The sequence below is a fragment of the Xyrauchen texanus genome, chromosome 28 (assembly GCF_025860055.1).
Source record: "Xyrauchen texanus isolate HMW12.3.18 chromosome 28, RBS_HiC_50CHRs, whole genome shotgun sequence".
NCBI classification, from domain to species: Eukaryota; Metazoa; Chordata; class Actinopteri; order Cypriniformes; family Catostomidae; genus Xyrauchen; species Xyrauchen texanus.
Window position 1 is genome coordinate 11,106,065 of NC_068303.1, and position 17,971 is coordinate 11,124,035.

General features: G+C 37.3%; 3 protein-coding genes across 6 annotated transcripts in view; 2 read left to right on the forward strand and 1 right to left on the reverse strand.

The window, feature by feature from the left end:
• Positions 1–227: 227 nt before the first annotated feature.
• slc25a27 (solute carrier family 25 member 27) lies at positions 228–5,013 on the forward strand. Its single transcript, XM_052095474.1, has 10 exons — positions 228–312; positions 415–511; positions 668–859; positions 1,425–1,509; positions 1,590–1,712; positions 3,086–3,198; positions 3,781–3,865; positions 3,964–4,056; positions 4,143–4,245; positions 4,320–5,013. The coding sequence occupies exons 2-10, from the start codon at positions 427–429 to the stop codon at positions 4,389–4,391; spliced, it is 951 nt and encodes a 316-aa protein (XP_051951434.1). The 5' UTR covers positions 228–312; positions 415–426; the 3' UTR covers positions 4,392–5,013.
• A 948-nt stretch (positions 5,014–5,961) lies between these two features.
• ptrhd1 (peptidyl-tRNA hydrolase domain containing 1) lies at positions 5,962–7,586 on the forward strand. Its single transcript, XM_052095475.1, has 2 exons — positions 5,962–6,320; positions 6,505–7,586. Exons 1-2 carry the CDS (start codon positions 6,111–6,113, stop codon positions 6,673–6,675), a joined length of 381 nt encoding a protein of 126 aa, XP_051951435.1. The 5' UTR covers positions 5,962–6,110; the 3' UTR covers positions 6,676–7,586.
• Positions 7,587–7,703: 117 nt separating this feature from the next.
• The window catches only part of LOC127621753 (nuclear receptor coactivator 1-like), a 96,499-nt gene continuing 86,231 nt past the window's right edge, over positions 7,704–17,971 (reverse strand). For 3 of the 4 annotated variants that reach the window (XM_052095472.1, XM_052095470.1, XM_052095471.1), the window contains 2 exons: positions 16,744–16,930; positions 7,704–16,121 (listed from right to left, as the gene is read on the reverse strand). In XM_052095472.1, coding sequence (XP_051951432.1) covers positions 15,954–16,121; positions 16,744–16,930 — 355 coding nt within the window. In that variant the 3' untranslated portion in view covers positions 7,704–15,953. The remainder of the gene's footprint in view (positions 16,122–16,743; positions 16,931–17,971) is intronic. The other variant, XM_052095473.1, reaches the window with a different exon arrangement.

The window sequence follows — 17,971 nt, forward strand, 5'->3', positions numbered from 1 at the left end:
TACTGCATTTGACAGGGCCATTTATATTAACTATATATTTTTTTGTGTGAATGTGCCGTTTTAACAGTATTTGTGAAAACGCCACCACAACCTATGCGTAAAACAAGAAATATCCAATCAGCGAACGACAGGCGGGCTTACGTTTATTGTTGACGCCCATTTGACATGGGAAACGTAGTTTTAGATGCCTTTCTGGTCCCTTTGTAGTCTAGAACGTATTACGTAAGGGGGTCGCTAACTGCTCAGACCAACCATCTTCGCCGGCGTTAAAGGTCGTAGTCCTCTCTGGACATTTAAACAGAATGACTCCAGGTGTGTGGTTCTTTTGGGAGCTTGAAATTACGCTGCTGTATTATAACTTGCGTTCATAAACATTTTCTTTAATTCCCAAATCTCTTGGTGTGTGGGAAACAGAGGACATATCCAATGGCTCCTGTACAAGAAAACACGCAGTGGCCCCGAGTATCAAAGTTCACTCTGTCTGCATGTGCTGCAACCGTTGCAGAATTAGGTGGCTACATGACTTTTACTATTTTTATTTTATGTGATTCCTTAATTTTAAAACGTATAATTCATACAATAATTAATTAATTGTATACTATTTTAATTATATTTGTTGTTATCTTTGCACATCTATGTTTGATTTGTGTACCATTTTTTGTTTCAGTCACATTTCCACTAGACCTCACCAAAACTAGACTTCAGATACAGGGTGAAGGTGTTTCCCGACAGCATGCTGGTAGTTTACATACTCAAACCCCACACAGGGGCATGCTACGCACAGCTGTGGGTATAGTGCGAGAAGAGGGGCCCTTGAAGTTATGGCAAGGGGCCACACCAGCTATCTATAGACATATAGGTACAGTGTTCATTCATCTCTCAGTAATCATTGAAAAGACAATAGACATGAGAATAAAGCATAGCATTCATCAGTCCTGGAATTTAAATTTAAAGATGCACTCAGTAATTTGTTCCTCATTAAAAAAAAAAAAATTACTCTTAAAGACATGAATTGTAATTTTGCAATATATGTAGGAAATCATGACCACTCACATTAAAATGAAGACTTCAGTCATATCAGTAAACTTATAAAAGCTGTTTTATTCTACATGGAATGGTCCACATATGGGGGCTGCCATGTTAGAATCACAAGACCAGCCGAATATTACTCACTTAATCTCAGTAACTATCTTGTTATTTGAAACTTTCACTCATTGATTAAAGTAATCATGGCTGACTGTGAATGCTAAATTTCTTCAATGGCATCTGAAACTGAAAACTATTGATTTACAATTATGTTACATCCAAGCCGCTAGGTGTCAGTGTAAGTCCAAGATGACACAGGGAGTGCGCCTTTAATGTCCAACTGCATTCAAACCTGCTGCTTTTACCACTTCTGACCTTTTGAAATTCCTCATCTTTAGTTTATTCCGGGGGGAGGATGCTCGCTTATGAGCAGCTTAGGGAATCTGCCTTTGGAAGATCCAAAGATGGCAGCTTTCCATTTTGGTGAGAGAAAATTGTCTGTGAAATTTGAAACTGAAATTATTCAAGTCTAAAGATCAGCATGTGTTCTGTGATGTCCATAGGAAAGCAGTGATTGCCAGTATGATATCAGGTGCATTGGGCCAGTTCATTGCCAGTCCAACAGATCTAGTGAAGGTTCAAATGCAAATGGAAGGGAAGCGCAGACTAGAGGGGAAGCCACCAAGGTAAGATGCAGCCATGTTTTAATGGCTGTCTTTGTCTAGTGGATGTTACCTTTAAAGTACTCTTCATATTGCTTGTAACTGTAAATACGGTGACATGAAAAAGTTACCCTTTTTGTGAATCCTTTGGAATAAGCTGGTTTTCGGCATTAATTGGTCATAAAATGTTATATAAAATCTCCATAAAGACACAAGTATTGACAAACAATTAAGAAAACAGCACACAAACAAATATAATCTTTCATGTCTTCATTGAACACGTCCCATTATACATTCACAGTGCTGTGTAAAAAATATGTGAACCCTTGGAATTAATAACTGGTCGATTCTCCTTTGGCAGCAATAACTTCAACCTAGCATTTCTGGTTGCTGCGGATTAGACTGCAGATTTTCTTTAGCCATTCTGCAGTGGATTTACTTCGATGTTTAGGGTCATTGTACTGCTGCATCATCCAACTTCTGATTAGCTTCAGCTGGTACACATACTGCATGTTCTTCCCAAACAATTCAACCTTAGTTTCATTAGTCCACAAAACATTTTCCCAGTAGCATTGAGGAGTGAAAGGGTGGCCTTTGGCAAACTTCAGATGCGCAGCAATGTTTTTTTTGGAAAGCAGCAGCTTCCTTCAAGGTTTCCTGCCATGGACACAATGCCTGTTTAACGTTTTCCATATAGTAGACTCATTAACTGAGATGTTAACCAGTTCCAATGATTCCTTCAAATCTTTAGCTGTTACTCTAGGGTTCTTTTTAACCTCACTGAGCATTCTGCTGTGTGCCCTTTGAGACATCATGGCTGGACGGTCACTTCTTAGGAGAGATGCCACAGTACTAAATAATTTCCATTTATAGACAATTTGTCTAACTGTGGACCGATGAATGTTAAGCTCTTCAAGATAACTTGGTAACCATTTCCAGCTTTAAAGCAACAATTCTTGATCGTAGGTCTTCTGAGATCTCTTTTGGCCAGGCATGTTCCACTTTAGCAGATGCTTTTTGTGAATTGCAAACTCAAAATATTTCAGTGCTTTTTATAATTCAAAGTAGCTCTGACCCACACCTTCAATCTCATTTCAATAATTGGATGCCAGGTTTGCCAACTCCTAACTTGAATTAGCTTTTGTGGATGTCATTAGCCTATGGGGTTCACATACTTTTTCCAACCTTCACTGTAAATATTTGAATGATGTGTTCAATATGTACATAATACAATAATTTGTGTGTTATTAGTTCAAACTGATTGTGTTTGTTGATTATTTTAATTTAGATGAAGATCAAACCAGACAAAACAAATGTATACATAAATGCAGGTAATTCCAATGGGTTCACATACATTTTCTTGCCACTGTATATAGTTATTTCTTTGTAACTTACAGAGTGCATGGAGTTTACCATGCTTTCACGAAGATCATTGCAGAGGGTGGAATAAGGGGCCTTTGGGCTGGATGGGTACCCAACGTTCAAAGAGCTGCACTCGTTAATTTAGGAGGTACAGAATTCAAGTGGGCACTTTGAATGAAAGTAGAAATTCCAGAAAGCTGTCAGATATTAACTTTTCCATTAACAAGCTATATTTCCCCCTGGATTTGATTTTTAAGAGCATTTTTTACCTTAACAAGGGCATATGTTTTCAAATCATACATTTATGTTAATTTAATCAATGTATTAACTAAATCAATTTGAGTAAATGTGTCTTATATTTCAAGCAAAAATTTGTATAATTAACCCTGGAATATAATATTAAGAAATATGTCAGATCAGATAATAATAATAAACCAGCAAGGAATTAATTCCACATTTGGAATTTTGGGGGTGTTTATGCCACTTTTAGTGGCATTTGTACCCAGATACCTTGTTAATTTCTGACCTTGAACAAAAATAGCTTCAAAGTGACTGAGATTAAGTCTGGATTTCACACATCTGTCACATGAGAGATTGATTTAGGTCTTAACTCAATTTTGACAAAATGTCAACTGTGTTTAGGGCGTACTAAACGCGTTTATTTACTGCGTTTTGTCTTCGTACAGCTGCACTTTTCTAATGCATTTAAAATTTTTCACTTCACATTCAGACCTCATGACATATGACACAGTAAAGCATTTTCTCCTGAGAAACACCTCCATACAGGACAACAGCATTTGTCATGGATTATCAAGGTGAAATTCTGTTCTTCTATGAATGCAATAACAGTGACCATAATAATGTCATGTTCAAGGGTTAAAAAAAAACAACAAATAAAAAACATTTTGTCTAGCATATGCTCCGGATTGGTTGCAGCTACTATGGGAACACCGGCTGATGTGGTAAAAACTAGAGTAATGAACCAGCCACGGGATTTAAATGGAAGGTAAGTTTAATAGTCTACATGCAGTTAAGGTAGAGCATTATTTTGCTTTGTTACAAAAATATATATTTTGACATTCTGTTTTACAGGGGCCTTCTTTACAAGTCTTCTACAGACTGCCTGGTTAAGTCAGTGAAAAAAGAGGGTTGGAAATCCCTCTATAAAGGATTCCTTCCAACCTGGTTTAGAATGGTACTATGATTCCAAATTAATTTATTCAAGTTTTATCTCTTTGGCAGCTTTTCTAATAATATTTTTTTTTCCAGGCTCCATGGTCTTTGACTTTTTGGCTAACATTTGAGCAAATGAGACGAGCAATGGGCATCAGCTCGTTTTAACAGGTGTATAAGCAATGCTCATATTGCACCAAAAAGAGTTTTTGTTTGTTTGTTTCAACTTTGTCTCTTAATAGTCTCATAGCTGAACATTTTAGTCCTCTTACAATATAGAGCTATGTGTGTGAATTCAGTTGTTTCCAGGCACACACTGCAGGACAGTTCAAATAAGAGAAAAAGCCTCAATCAATTTGTTAATTTTCAGTTGTTTGTTAACTTAATGAGTATAAGCCTTGAAGAGAATAAAAAGCACTGGGGATCATTCAAGCACTTTTTGGAAAAAATTTAAAATGGCACTTTTGTGCATCTTGAAAGTTTTCTTTAGCCATTCTGTAGAGCCCAGCAGCGACCGCCCATTCCCATGACGTACTGTGAATGTCACAATCGAGTAATTCTCCCTACACTCTGTAACAACTAACACATTTGTATATATCTGAATATTTTGCAATAAACGGGAAATATATTGATTCATTACTTATCAACAACCTAAAACCAATAGTTTTATATATCACCATTGTTTTTTGTTTAATTACATGGTTCGCAATGCTTTATGGGATTATAGTTCATTCCCTCATGAAAAACGCTAAGTACACAGTCTTGTACTTTTGTAATTTTGTCTGATTTTCAAATCATTTTTGTTGTGATTCACCTCGAAGCTGTTTGGTTTAGTTCATGACTTACAACTCCTATAACCTAAAAATACTTTTACTTTTAAGTTAAACTCTTTTAACTTACGTTTGAAATTTCATTTATTACACAAAGGGTCATTTAAAGGGGCATTCAGTAATTTTATCCTCATTAAAAAAGTTTAACTCCTAAAGACTTGTTAGAATTGTAATTTTGCTATATATGTAGGAAATCATGACCACTCACAGTCATATCAGTAACCTTATAAAAGCTGTTTTATTGTACATGGCTAGGGTCCTCACATGGGGGCTTCCATGTTAGAATTACATGACCAGCTGAATACTTTTAGCTTAATCTCAGTAGCCGTCCTGTTATTTGACACTTTCACTCATCAATTAAATTAATCATGGCTGACTGTGAATACTACATTTCTACAATGGCATCTGAAACTCAAAACTATTGATTTTAAATGATGCTACCTCCAAGCCGCTAAGTGTCAGTTTAAGTCAAAGTTGAAACAAAAGTTACTGAGTGCACCTTTAAAATGAACTAAGGCAAGGAAGGAGATTCAAAACTGGGAACAAATGGAAGAAACTGACCAGTCAGTCACCTAAAATATACATTTACCCTTATTCATATAAACAAAAAAATAGTTTGACATGTTATGTGTTGAAACCCAGAATATTTTGTGAAATATGCAACTAGTGTGCACTACTTTCTCTCAAACTGTTAGAAAACTTACAATTTCACTTCAAACAGGAAAGAATAACTCAATACAGCAAAAACATACCCCAAATAACCACAAGAACAACAACAATTGGGTGTTTAAAGTTGAAACCAAAACATGGAATTACAATTTCAGTACCCAGTTTTAAAATCCAATGCATTATCATTTTACATTACGTGTAATAATTAACATTAACTTAGATTTCAGAAAAACCTAGTGAGATAAGACTCAATGTAGTCAGAGACCTCAAACAACCACTAGAGGACGTCTAGTCAATAACTTAAACAGAAAGGAAATAAACCCGGAACGTAAAAAAGAGCCCACTGACTACGTAATTTCCTGCCCAGAGATTTTTTACGTTCATCAAAATGGCAACGCCGAGTAGTGGCACGTCCAGGCGTTTAGTTCAGTATGTTATCGTCCGGTCAGACCTCATACACACTTTATCATGGCCTTTAGGCGCCGTCATAACTCAAGCCTGTCACGCGGCCACTGCAGCCATTCATTTACACTACAGTGACCCCGATACTCAAGAATACCTGGCAGAACTGGACCGCATGCACAAAGTGGTACTGCAGGTTAGTAGATCACATATGCAGCATATGTAGTTGCCTCTATACGGTTTCAAACACACTTTATATATATATATATATATATATATATATATATATATATATTGAATTGGTTTCTTGTTGTTTTCAATTTGCTATTAAAGCCTTAATGTATAACGGCATCATAGACTTACAGCTGTTTTTTCCACAGGCACCGGACGAGGCTTCTCTCTCCACTCTTTCCAGTACTCTACATGAAAAAGATATAGCGCATAAACTATGGATGGAGCAGCCCGAAAATATCCCCACTTGCTTGGCTTTAAAACCCTACCCTAAAGAGACTGTGCAACCCTTTCTAAAAAAGTTCAAGCTTTTCAAATGACAGGAGCCCTTCATGGATTGCACATAACAGTGAAACACTGGTCTCTAGATTGGCATGTGGCAATAAAGATGATATGGATGGTGAACATGTACTTTTGTGTCTAGTGGAATTTCATAATTTGATTTGTGTAATTATGAATTGAATAGCCTCTTAACAATTTTTTTTTTAGGGTTCAACTGCCTTTGAATTGCACCATACATTTTTATCAACATTCATTCTCTTGTTATATATCAACTATAATAACAAGAAGTCTCTGTCTGTGGCAAAACATGCTACTTGGTTCAATTAGTACACCAGAAAAGCTACTGAAATACCAATACTTTAATATCTGTAAACAAACTGAATGTTTTTCTCTTTTTCTTCTGCACATTGATCATATGGGTAATACTGCATCAAAAATTTCTGACTGAAAGCATCCCGAGTCTATTAAAGATAAACTGATGATTCTGTCCCAAAAGCACAAGGAGAACCTTTGAAGTTTCTGTCAGCTCAAACTTTTCTGGCCATATTCTGGCATGACCTCTCTCATCAAAAAGGCATTTCCATCCACAGAACTGTTGCTGAATGGATGTTATTTTGTTTTTGGCACCATTCTGAGTAAACACTAGAGACTGTTGTGTGTGTGAAAATCCCAGGAGATCAGACGTTACAGAAATACTGAGACCAACCTGTCTGGCACCAACAATCATTCCACGGTTGAAATCACTCAATCACATTTTGTCCCCATTCTGATGGTTGATGTCAACATTAACTGAAGCTCCAGGCTTCTGTATTATTCTTTTGCATTGCTGCCACACGACAGGCTGATTATATAATTGGATGTACAAGTAGTGTACAGGTGTTCCTAATAAAATCCTTATGGAGTGTATATACAATTTAGTCAAATACTGATAACACTGAAAATAAAAATTAGGTGGTTTAAATTTAATTGTGGACATTGGTTCATCACAACAAAAATGTGTTTATTTAATATGAAATCAAAATGTAGGCTCTACTCAAATACTTTGTGTAGAAAAAACCTAAATGAATTGAGTTAAACCAACTTAAATTTTATCTGTTCAAATAACTTGAATCTTAGGCTAGCAACGATCACATCAGCATATTACATATATCATTCTGTTTCAGAAGTACAGCCACAAGACTACACCTTTACTGTGAAGTGTTACCAATTTCAGTTCTTCTAGACAGGGTTTGTGAAGGTCCATATGTTCAGTTTGCAGATGTAGACAAACATGGCACTGGCAGTCCTTTTTACATGGTGCTTTATTGCAATGTGTTGCATTCTCACATTCATGGATGTTATAGAGATCTGTTAGTAAAAGCATAATTTCCTTCAAGGTATCTTCACCTTGGAAAAGCAACAAAGGGGGCATATGCATGAGGTGTCCATGAACGTTTCTTGTTTGTCAGAGTGTATATATGCATATATGTGTAATGTATGTGTAAACTTCAAATCTCAGTTTGAGCAGCCACATAATTCCATGAAATGGACAAGAAAAATAAGACTGATTCAGTAGATGCGAAACACAGTTTTGCAGCCCGCAGGACAATCCCTGCAGGTGCTGGACCCAGCATGTGACTGATTGTCTACAACGTCCTAAGAAAGGTAGGATTCTCCAGATAAACCTGGATATAGAGAAAACAAAAACATGCAAAAGTCTCCGAAATACATCTTCATTCATAATGTCCCACACAGCTGCAATGATGCTTCTTAAGGGAAAAAAGTTTTACAAGTATTATACAAAACAGGACAAAATGAGTAAAATGTAAATATCTTTATATATATATTTGTTTATTTATATTAATTTTACAGGTGAAAAGTGGAACCTTGCCCTGGTGGAACAAGTCCTGGTTTCAGTGGAGTTACAAACACATGACTTTCCTTCACCAATACAACCAATATCTATTAATAAGGCAGCACTTAGAATATGCAAAAAATCTTAGGTAAACAGTAGCTACTATAGATGATACCATATAAAGATGACATCTGAATGACGAGGAGAGTGTGTGGTGGACGATACGCTGGATTCACTACTATGACACAATGCAGATTGTACGAGTTTGCATAAATGGTTATTAGCACTTGGCACGGAGTGGCCTGCACCGATTCTCAAAGTCTACAATACAGCGAACGCAAATGGCAATGAGCTGAAAGCAGAGTCAATTGAGGAATGTCTTGAAAAGATAATGCCAGGAGGTCTGAAAATGAGTGTACTGGCTAAAAGGATAGGGTAAGGGGAGGTGGAGTACCTGAATAAGATACAGTTGAAGCCATAAGTTTACATACACTTAGGATGAAGTCATTAAACACATTTTTTAACCACTCCACAGATTTCATATTAGCAAAATATAGTTTTGGCAAGTCGTTAAGGACATTTACTTTGTGCATGACATGAGTAATTTTTCCAACAATTGTTTACAGAGTGTTTCACTTTTAATTGACTATATCAGAATTCCAGTGTGTCAGACGTTTACATACACCAAGTTGACTGTGCCTTTAAGCAGCTTGGAAAATTCCAGAAAATGTTGTCAAGACTTTAGGCAATTTGCTTCTGATAGGCTAATTGGAGCGAGGTGTACCTGTGGATGTATTTTAAGGCATACCTTCAAACTCAGTGCCTCTTTGCTTGACATAAAGGGAAAATCAAAAGAAATCAGCCAAAACCTCAGAAAACAAATTGTGGACCTCCACAAGTCTGGTTTGGGAGCAATTTCCAAATATCTGAAGGTACCAAGTTCATCTGTACAAACAATAGTCCACAAGTACAGAACACCATGGGGCCACACAGCCATCATACAGCTCAGGAAGGAGACGCACACTGTCTCCTAGAGATGAATGGAGTTTGGTTCAAATCAATTCCAGAACAACAGCAATGGACCTTGTGAAGTTGCTGGAGGAAACAGGTAGACAAGTATCTATATCCACAGTAAAAAGAGTCCTATATCAACATAACCTGAAAGGCTGCTGAGCTAGTTTGAAGCCACTGCTCCAAAACTGCCATAAAAAAGCCAGACTACAGTTTGCAAGTGCACAGAGAAATATCCTCTGGTCTAATTAAATAAAAATTGAACTGTTCGGCCATAATGACCATCATTATGTTTGGAGGGAAAAAGGGTGAGGCTTGCGAGCTGATGAACACAATCCCAACCGTGAAGCATAGGGGTGGCAGCATCATGTTGTGGGGGTGCTTTGCTGCAGGAGAGACTGGTGCACTTCACAAAATAAATGGCATAATGAGGAAGGAAAATTATGTGGATATATTGAAGCAACATCTAAAGACATCAGCCAGTAAGTTAAAGCTTGGTCACAAACTGGTCTTCCAAATGGACAATTACCCCAAGCATATATACAAAGTTGTGGCAAAATGGCTTAAGGACAACAAAGTCAAGATATTGGAGAGACCATCACAAAGACCTGACCTCAATCTGATAGAAATTTTGTGGGCAGAACTGAAAAAGTGTGTGCAAGTAAGGATGCCTACAAACCTGACTCAGTTACATCAGTTCTGGATGTGTCAGGAATTGTGAAAAACTGAGTTTAAATGTATTTGTCTAAGTTGTATATACATTTCTGAATTCAACTGTATTTAGGCATAGTTAGATCTGCAGCAGAAAAACACCCATAGCAAAGGCTCAAGCAACCCTGATCTTTTAATGGTATCCAATCGACCAAGTTCTTTCTGAAGAACCTGAGATATTTTAAAGTTTCTTTAGAAAGTGAAATTACATTTCACTTTGCAAAATACATTCAGGGGTAATTTTTCAAATGTGTGACTATATTCAGATTTTAACGTGCTACTTAAAAATGGCCTCTTTCCTTGTAATTAATGTATAAAGTGCAAAACTAGATTGTATTCCTTGCAAGTTCCTGGTACATTTATGTTTTAGTAAAAAAATCAGTGTAAAATACAGCAAAAGTCTTAAAAAGGTCAGAATACGAAAATCCTCACAAACAAGAAAGCGTTCATCAAACGGTGAGGAGCAGTCCTCTATGCAGAAAATATGTACAAGAGGCACCTCAAATTTGGTATAAAGAACCTAGCTAAATAAATTCAAATATATACATATAGTTGCATCATTATGATTTCTTTCGACAGAGTATCTCAAAACCACTTGTTCTGAGCTATAAATTATGGAAAAACAGGAGAAAATAGTTAACCTGCATCAGTTCTGGACTAGAATCCTACAGTCAACATAATAATTGTTTCGAGTTGTGTCAGTTTTAAATCAAAAGCCAAATACTATAAATTCAACCTGCATAGCTAGCTTTTATAAATGTTTCTATTTGAAAACAGTGACTAGAGTTCCTCACAATGAGGCATTTGCATGTTTGGTTAATCAGTAGCAACAGGGGAAGGTCTAATATATTTATCTATTAAATGCTAAGGTATTCTTCGTGCCGTTCCGTCTTGCACTCAGCCTTTCAAAGTATAGTCTATTGATTTCAAAAGCACGAGCCCATAGACCTTATTTACAGCAGTGCCATCTTTGATTTTTTTATGGGAATCACAACAAGGCTGTTAAGGATAGACTTAAAGCCTCTTCAATGGGCTGTACTGCAGTTTAAAGTGTTTTTGGATCATTCAGTGGACAAAACATTGAAAAATATCTTTCCAAAACATTGAGTAGATAAAAAACTCCAGACAATAACTCGACAAGCTTTTTACAGCTTTATACCGTGCGTGCCATTGAATAATTGGTAAGCCTATCGAACACAGCCTCATTGTCATTCCTATTAAAATCAAAGATGAATCAACCTTGAATAAGGTATATAAGGTCGCATTTGAGGCATGCACGCTGCGACTGCTTTGTAACACTCGTTCTGCACTGTCAACAGCAGGCACGTGTGCCAAAGATGCGCAAACCCCCAAACTGTCCACTTGTCTAAAAAACTAGGCTACACACCTGCAGAGCGCGTAAACTGTGCTGATGCTGAAATTTGAAACGCAAACTGCACAAGACGTTCCGGCACGCCGGAAACCTAATTACACTTTAACATATAGTGCTCTCTAAATAAAAAAGTTACAAAATAATCAGATAATTCAACCGCTTGTATCTAGGTAGGGGAATAATGTCCACAACAATATAAATTAAATAAAAACTCAAAGCACAAACTGTGGAACAACACGGTAGCATTATACACATGATAAACAGGGTATGGGATGCCTATTCAGGAAAAACTGAATGCTACAGTTGTCCAATTGCATGAACCTAGCATATGATATGAATCTTTTAGTATCTTTAAGCTTTGGTCATTAATTTGTTCTCATCTTAAAGAGAGTAACACATGGCAAAACTACATCAGGCAGTTGAAGAAACCCCACAACAACAACCCAGTACTGTTCTCAAACCAAGGTTCCACTTTGTCAGAGCTGATTAAATTTTGACAACAGAGAAATTAAATAATATGGCCTTTTTTTTTTTTTAATTAACCCGTACACAAGCCAGTCCATGCTGCTTCTCCCTCAGCAAAGTCACATTCAGCAGTCACAAAACCATTCTCACATATAGAGCAAACTCAACACCCACAGGAAAAGTTGTAGGTATTCAAAAAAGAAAGAAATCAAATCAATTCATGACATTTGTCTGTTTCCATTTTAAACACCAGATATACAGTATTAATCACACACGTACAAGCATTCAGACAGCCATATACATAAGAAAAAGAAAAAAAAAAGAAAATAAATGGAAGCAAGTAGATTTTACCACAAACTCGGAGCACTATATTTTGTTGATTCTGAACAGATACATATTCACATTTATCTGTTATTTACACAATACTTTGATAAACCAGGTTCTGAATAGTTCTATTGTACCTCAATGTTGTGTACTGACTGTAAGAGCCATTGTAACCAAGATCAAATATGAAAAAAAAAAAGTATAATAATTTTAAATAAAATAAAATCAACCCATTTTTTAATAAGCACTGTTCGCTAGTTTGGTATATTTGGCATAAACACAGAAACTTGGAAATGATGACAGGAAGGGTTCATTTAAAAAAAGACAAATTAAAGAATCTGATCAACTGCATAAAACGTTTTTCTAAAAGCCAACTATTTTGATATATACAGGAATGCCTGTTCCACGAAGCAGGGGGCAGAAATGTATGTTACAATGTCAGTGTTCTTCAGGTGAGCCAGAACCTGGAAAAACACAGACTAATAATCTTAAATTTCAATAATTATTCAAATCAACGTGCTTTTTGTAATGTCTATGCACATGTACAGCGCTGTGAAAAAGTATTTGCCCCATCATGATTTCCCGTTTTTGTTATTGAAGTAAAAAAGTTATCCAATACCAACTGGGTATTATAATAAATCCCCAAATCTATGAAACTGCATTCATAATGGGGTTCAGCTGGACTAGACACACCCTGGCCTGATTATTGCCAGCCCTGTTCAATCAAAACAACACCTAAATAGAACTTTTCAGCAGCATGAAGTTGGCTAAAAGGTCTCAACCAGTAGCACACTATGCTAAGGTCAAAAGAAATTCCAGAAATGATGAGGAAAAAGGTGATTGAAATACATCAGTCTAGGAAGGGTTACAAAGCTTTTTCAAAGGCTCTGGGACTCCAAAGAACGACAATGAGAGCCATTATCCCTAAATGGAGAAAACTTGGAACAGTAGTGAACCTTCCCAGAAGTGGTCGGCCTTCCAAAATTCCTCCAAGAGCTGTCACGACTCATCCAGGGTGTCACAAAAAAGCCAAGGACAAAGCCAAGGACAACATCCAAGGAACTGCAGGCCTCTCTCATATCAATAAAGGTTACTGTTCATGACCCAACAATCAGAAAGACACTGGCCAAAAATGGCATCCATAAAAGAGTGGCGAGGCAAAAACGACTGATAACCCAAAAGAACATAAAGGCTTGTCTGAATTTTGCCAAAACACACCTTGATGATCCTCAAAGCTTTTGGGAGAATGTTCTGTGGACTGATGAGTCGAAAGTGGAACTGTTTGGAGGACAGGGGTCCCATTACGTCTGCCGTAAATCAAACACAGAATTCCACATAAAGAACATCATTCCTACAATCAAGCATGGTGGTGGTAATGTGATCTATCAAAGGCCAGGGCGACTTGCAATAACTGAGGGAAACATGAATTCTGCTCTCTACCAAAAAATCCTAAAGGAGAATGTCTGGTCATGACTCAGAGACTTGAAGCTCAAGTGCAACTGGATTATGCAGCAAGACAATGATCCAAAGCATAGCAGTAAGTCCAACTCTGAATGGCTCAAAAGAAGCAAAATTATAGTTTGAGTGGCCTAGTCAAAGTCCTGACTTGAACCAAATTGAGATGCTGTGGCAGGACCTTAAATGGGCGGTTCATGCTCGAAAACCTCCATTGTGGCTGAACTAAAGCAGTTTTGCAAAGAAGAGTGAGACAAAATTCCACTACAGCATTTTGAAAGACTGATCTCCAGTTATTGGAAGAGTCTGGTTGCAGTTGTTGCTGCTAAAGGCGGCACAACCAGCTGTTAAGTTTAAGGGGGCAGTTCGTTTTTCACATGGATGATATAGGTGTTGGATAACTTTTATGCTTCAATAAAACATATCTATATTTGAAAACTCTTTTGTGTTTATTCAGGTTGCCTTTGTTTTATGTTATATCTTGTTTGAAGGTCTAAAACAATTTAGTATGAAAATACACAAAAATAGAAGAAACCAGGAAGGGGGCAAATACTTTGTCACAGAACTGTTTAAACAAAAAAGTGTCTCAATCTCAGCAGTGCATACTGCCGGTTGAATTTCATAGATGAATGAGGATCCACTATACAAAGCGTTTTTTTTTTTTTTTTACACAAGTGTAATCTGGTGTAGCATTGGAGAAAAAGAGCCATTCTTTGTATTCAGAGCACATGCACAAAGACACCAATTAAACTCCACAAAGTGAATCACAAACAGAAAAAACACTGTTAAAGGAGAATGAAAATATGTGAGAGGAGCATGTGTCAGATTCCTTTAGGTTCAAAGAATTGAGACTGTGTTTTCTTGACTCATATAAGGGGATGGCTAGTAGTTAATTTAATAAAGGAAATAATTCTGATGAACAGTGTCTGACTGGGCAACAGTAGTCAAATGAGCAGTCTAAGAGCTGGAGAATGTAGCCGATGGTTCAGATGTTACTTGAGACAACACCTCGCTCCACCAGATTTGGGAGAGAGCTCCTGTGGTTTTCAAGAGCATCCTTGAAAATGACTTATGAGAAATCACTGTACAATCTACATTTTTGTATCTGTGTACAATGCAACAGAAGGTTTGTTTACTGGTATGTTCAAAACAGATTTTCGATCCAATATCAATCATAAAAATCCAAACCCGAGTCTCTCTAACCTTGATATATGAGCTGAGAGCACGCAATACCCCCCGGTATAATATTCAGCCGTGTTGACAACTTCTTGGTTCGAAACATTTATTTTTTAAATAAAAAGGTGGCTATAAAAAAAATAAAAAAAGAGAACTGGTTTTGAAACCCATGATGTGCATTCAAAATACTAGTTGCCTGGAGAGAAATTCAATTATGTAAATTACAAAGTATGTGCATGTCACAACTTTGTCCGGGTGTGCTGTACAATATAATACCAAACTGCACAACACATTGCTGCAAAACACTGATAGGCTGAGTTGACCCTAAGTGGCTCGTATTCACAGCTACTGGGGGGGGGGGGGTCTGCCATATTAAAAGTCTGCCATATTAAATCAGTCTTGCCAGGAAAGCCTGCAGCAGACAACTATGTGCTACAGAGCAGTCTCCCATCCTGGTGATGCTTGTTTTGAGAACAAAAACATACAAAAACAAACAAAACAAAACAGACAAACAAATAAAAAGAGGTGGGATATTTCTCCCATCATCAGGCACTGCTGAGGAGAGCCTATCAGTCACATATTCAGATAAACTGAACAATACCATGAATATAGCAACACCATGGCAACAGTCTGCCCCAATTTCCAATCGGACCAATCCGAGCTCAGCTGCTGCACCGCTCTCCAAGAAGCACTGCAACATTGGCCTGACTTCATAGGACATATATAACTGCCTGAAAAGCAGCAGGTCCTTTTACAGACTTGGCAAATTCTTGGAACATGATCTTTTCTCCATTCAGGAAGCAGACTTTAAAAAGGTGACCAGGAATGAGCACTTAGTTGAACGGCTATGAAACCTCACGAGCCTGGGCCCCAGACACCGGCCCTGCAGATATACTGTATAGAAAACAAAAGTGAAGAATGAAAATTCTCTGCATGTGGAGACAGTCCTCTGGCAGGTGTTAGGCAGCTCACTCGGTCAAGAGCTGCTGGAGGAGGCTCTTCTGCTGAGACTGGGCTGTAGCAGTCCCACTCGGGCCCTTTTGGGACCCTATGGGCCCTGACTGGTTCAGGTAGGAGTCACTACCCACAAGGTTTACCGTGCACTGAACATCGGCAAACACTTGAACCTGCTGTACCTGAGAAATACAGATAGAAAATTATGTATACATTTAGCTTGACACAAATTATTCCTCAAATATAGATAAGAAAAAACAAATCTAAATGTTTCGGGTTCAATACAAGTTAAGCTCAACAGACAGCATTTGTTGTAATGCTATAACCACAAAGAATAATTTTGACCCGCCCCTCAGTGTGTTACAGTGAGGCATTTAAGTTAATGGGGCCAATTTTTGGAGGGTTTAAAAGTACATAAATTCTTCTGTCAAATTGTTCTGTTCCATTATTTGTCCTGTAAGTTGTTTAATTTGTCACTTTTATGTTTGTAACAGGGTTTTAGGGTTTATGTCTGTCAACATTTACTTACTCTAATGACATTCTAAACCCAAATTGCTCTCTTTATTCCATGGAACCCAAAAGGAAATATCAATCAGAATGTCCAAGCTCCTGTTTTACATACAATGGAAGTGGATCAGGACCAGGGAAAGACGTAGTCACCATTCACTTTCAAATGGAAAAGAGCAGCTTGAACAATGTTAAATATCTTCTTTTTTGTTTCATGAAATAGAGTAAAATGTGTTTGGAATGTCATGAGGGTTTTGTTTGTTTGTTTGTTTGTTTTATATACTGTGATCATATTACCTGATCGTTACACATAGAATTGACGTTGCCAAGGTTGTTGTTACCCATGCCAACAGATGGTCCAATGGGAGGTAGTGAGCCCACCGCTCCTGATCCCCCAGCCATTGACACGGTGATACTCATGTTGTTATATACACCTTGCTGCCCAAAGCTCTGAGAGGTAGGCTGACAAGCCTGGTTAAACATACTAACACAGAAAACAAATAGATTAAAACTTGATGTTTGATACATTCATAAGATTATCAGTGATTGGAAGTAAACTGGTCTAAATGAAGATGGGACAAAATGGAAAGAATGCTGAATTGCAAACCCTTGGGTGACCTCATTTGTGACCTCTGCAAACTGAAGTTGTATTATTCAATCCAATTCAGTTCATTTTTTTTATTTTTGCAATTGCTATTTATTTAACAGAAATACTAATCAACACAACCACAATTGAAAAATAATCAAATTGAATTAAATCTTGTCAAAATAACTGTTAATTTATCTAATCATTATCAGAGTAAATACTTACAAAATGTTATGTTTCAAAAGTCCTAAAACTGTACATGGCTTAAGATATCAACAAATACACAGTTCACTCATAATGGTAAAAATTGTTCAGTTTATTTTTTTATGATAAACATTTTTTTATTGATTCTTCAAAGACAAAGAAAAAGAAAAAGTATAAACAATAAATCTACCCCTCCCCAATCAAGAACCCCACCCGACCACAAACGAACATCCCAGTGGTCTTACATAAATACACGCACGCACACACACACACACACAATAAACATACAACTCTAAAACTATGCCTCTCTCTCTCTCCACAGTCCCACTCCGAGAGTCCCCCAAAAACATCAAAAATCTACCCCATTTCTCATTAAAAAAATCACATATCCCCAGCCCTCTACATGTTACTGCCACCCTTCCCATCTCCTCGCACCACTCCCGAATTGAGGGTGCTCCCACCGACTTCCAATCCCTAAAAACAATCTACCTGCTTTTCAATTGATAATTTTGGGTTCAGCCATATGCTCCAGGCAGCATTCAAATAAATGTCTGAATTAAACACTCTGGACACTTTTGTCCATACCGAGAGCAAGTGCGAGATAACGGGGTGTAACTTAGCTTTGCGAAATGGCGAAATAGGGGCAAGAATTTTCTGTTCAATAGAAAACCAGGGAGGGGCTCTTTCAGGTGGAAGCTACCAATGAGCCAAGTGCCTGAGACTGAACGCATAATA

Bases quoted from the DNA above. Each gene is read 5' to 3' on its own strand.
- slc25a27 (XM_052095474.1), top strand. From the start codon at position 427: ATGGCTCCTGTACAAGAAAACACGCAGTGGCCCCGAGTATCAAAGTTC. The intron at 512-667 runs GTGGCTACATGA...TTTTTGTTTCAG, and splicing joins TGCAACCGTTGCAGAATTAG to TCACATTTCCACTAGACCTC. The intron at 3,866-3,963 runs GTGAAATTCTGT...CATTTTGTCTAG, and splicing joins ATTTGTCATGGATTATCAAG to CATATGCTCCGGATTGGTTG.
- ptrhd1 (XM_052095475.1), top strand. From the start codon at position 6,111: ATGGCAACGCCGAGTAGTGGCACGTCCAGGCGTTTAGTTCAGTATGTT. The intron at 6,321-6,504 runs GTTAGTAGATCA...TTTTTTCCACAG, and splicing joins TGCACAAAGTGGTACTGCAG to GCACCGGACGAGGCTTCTCT.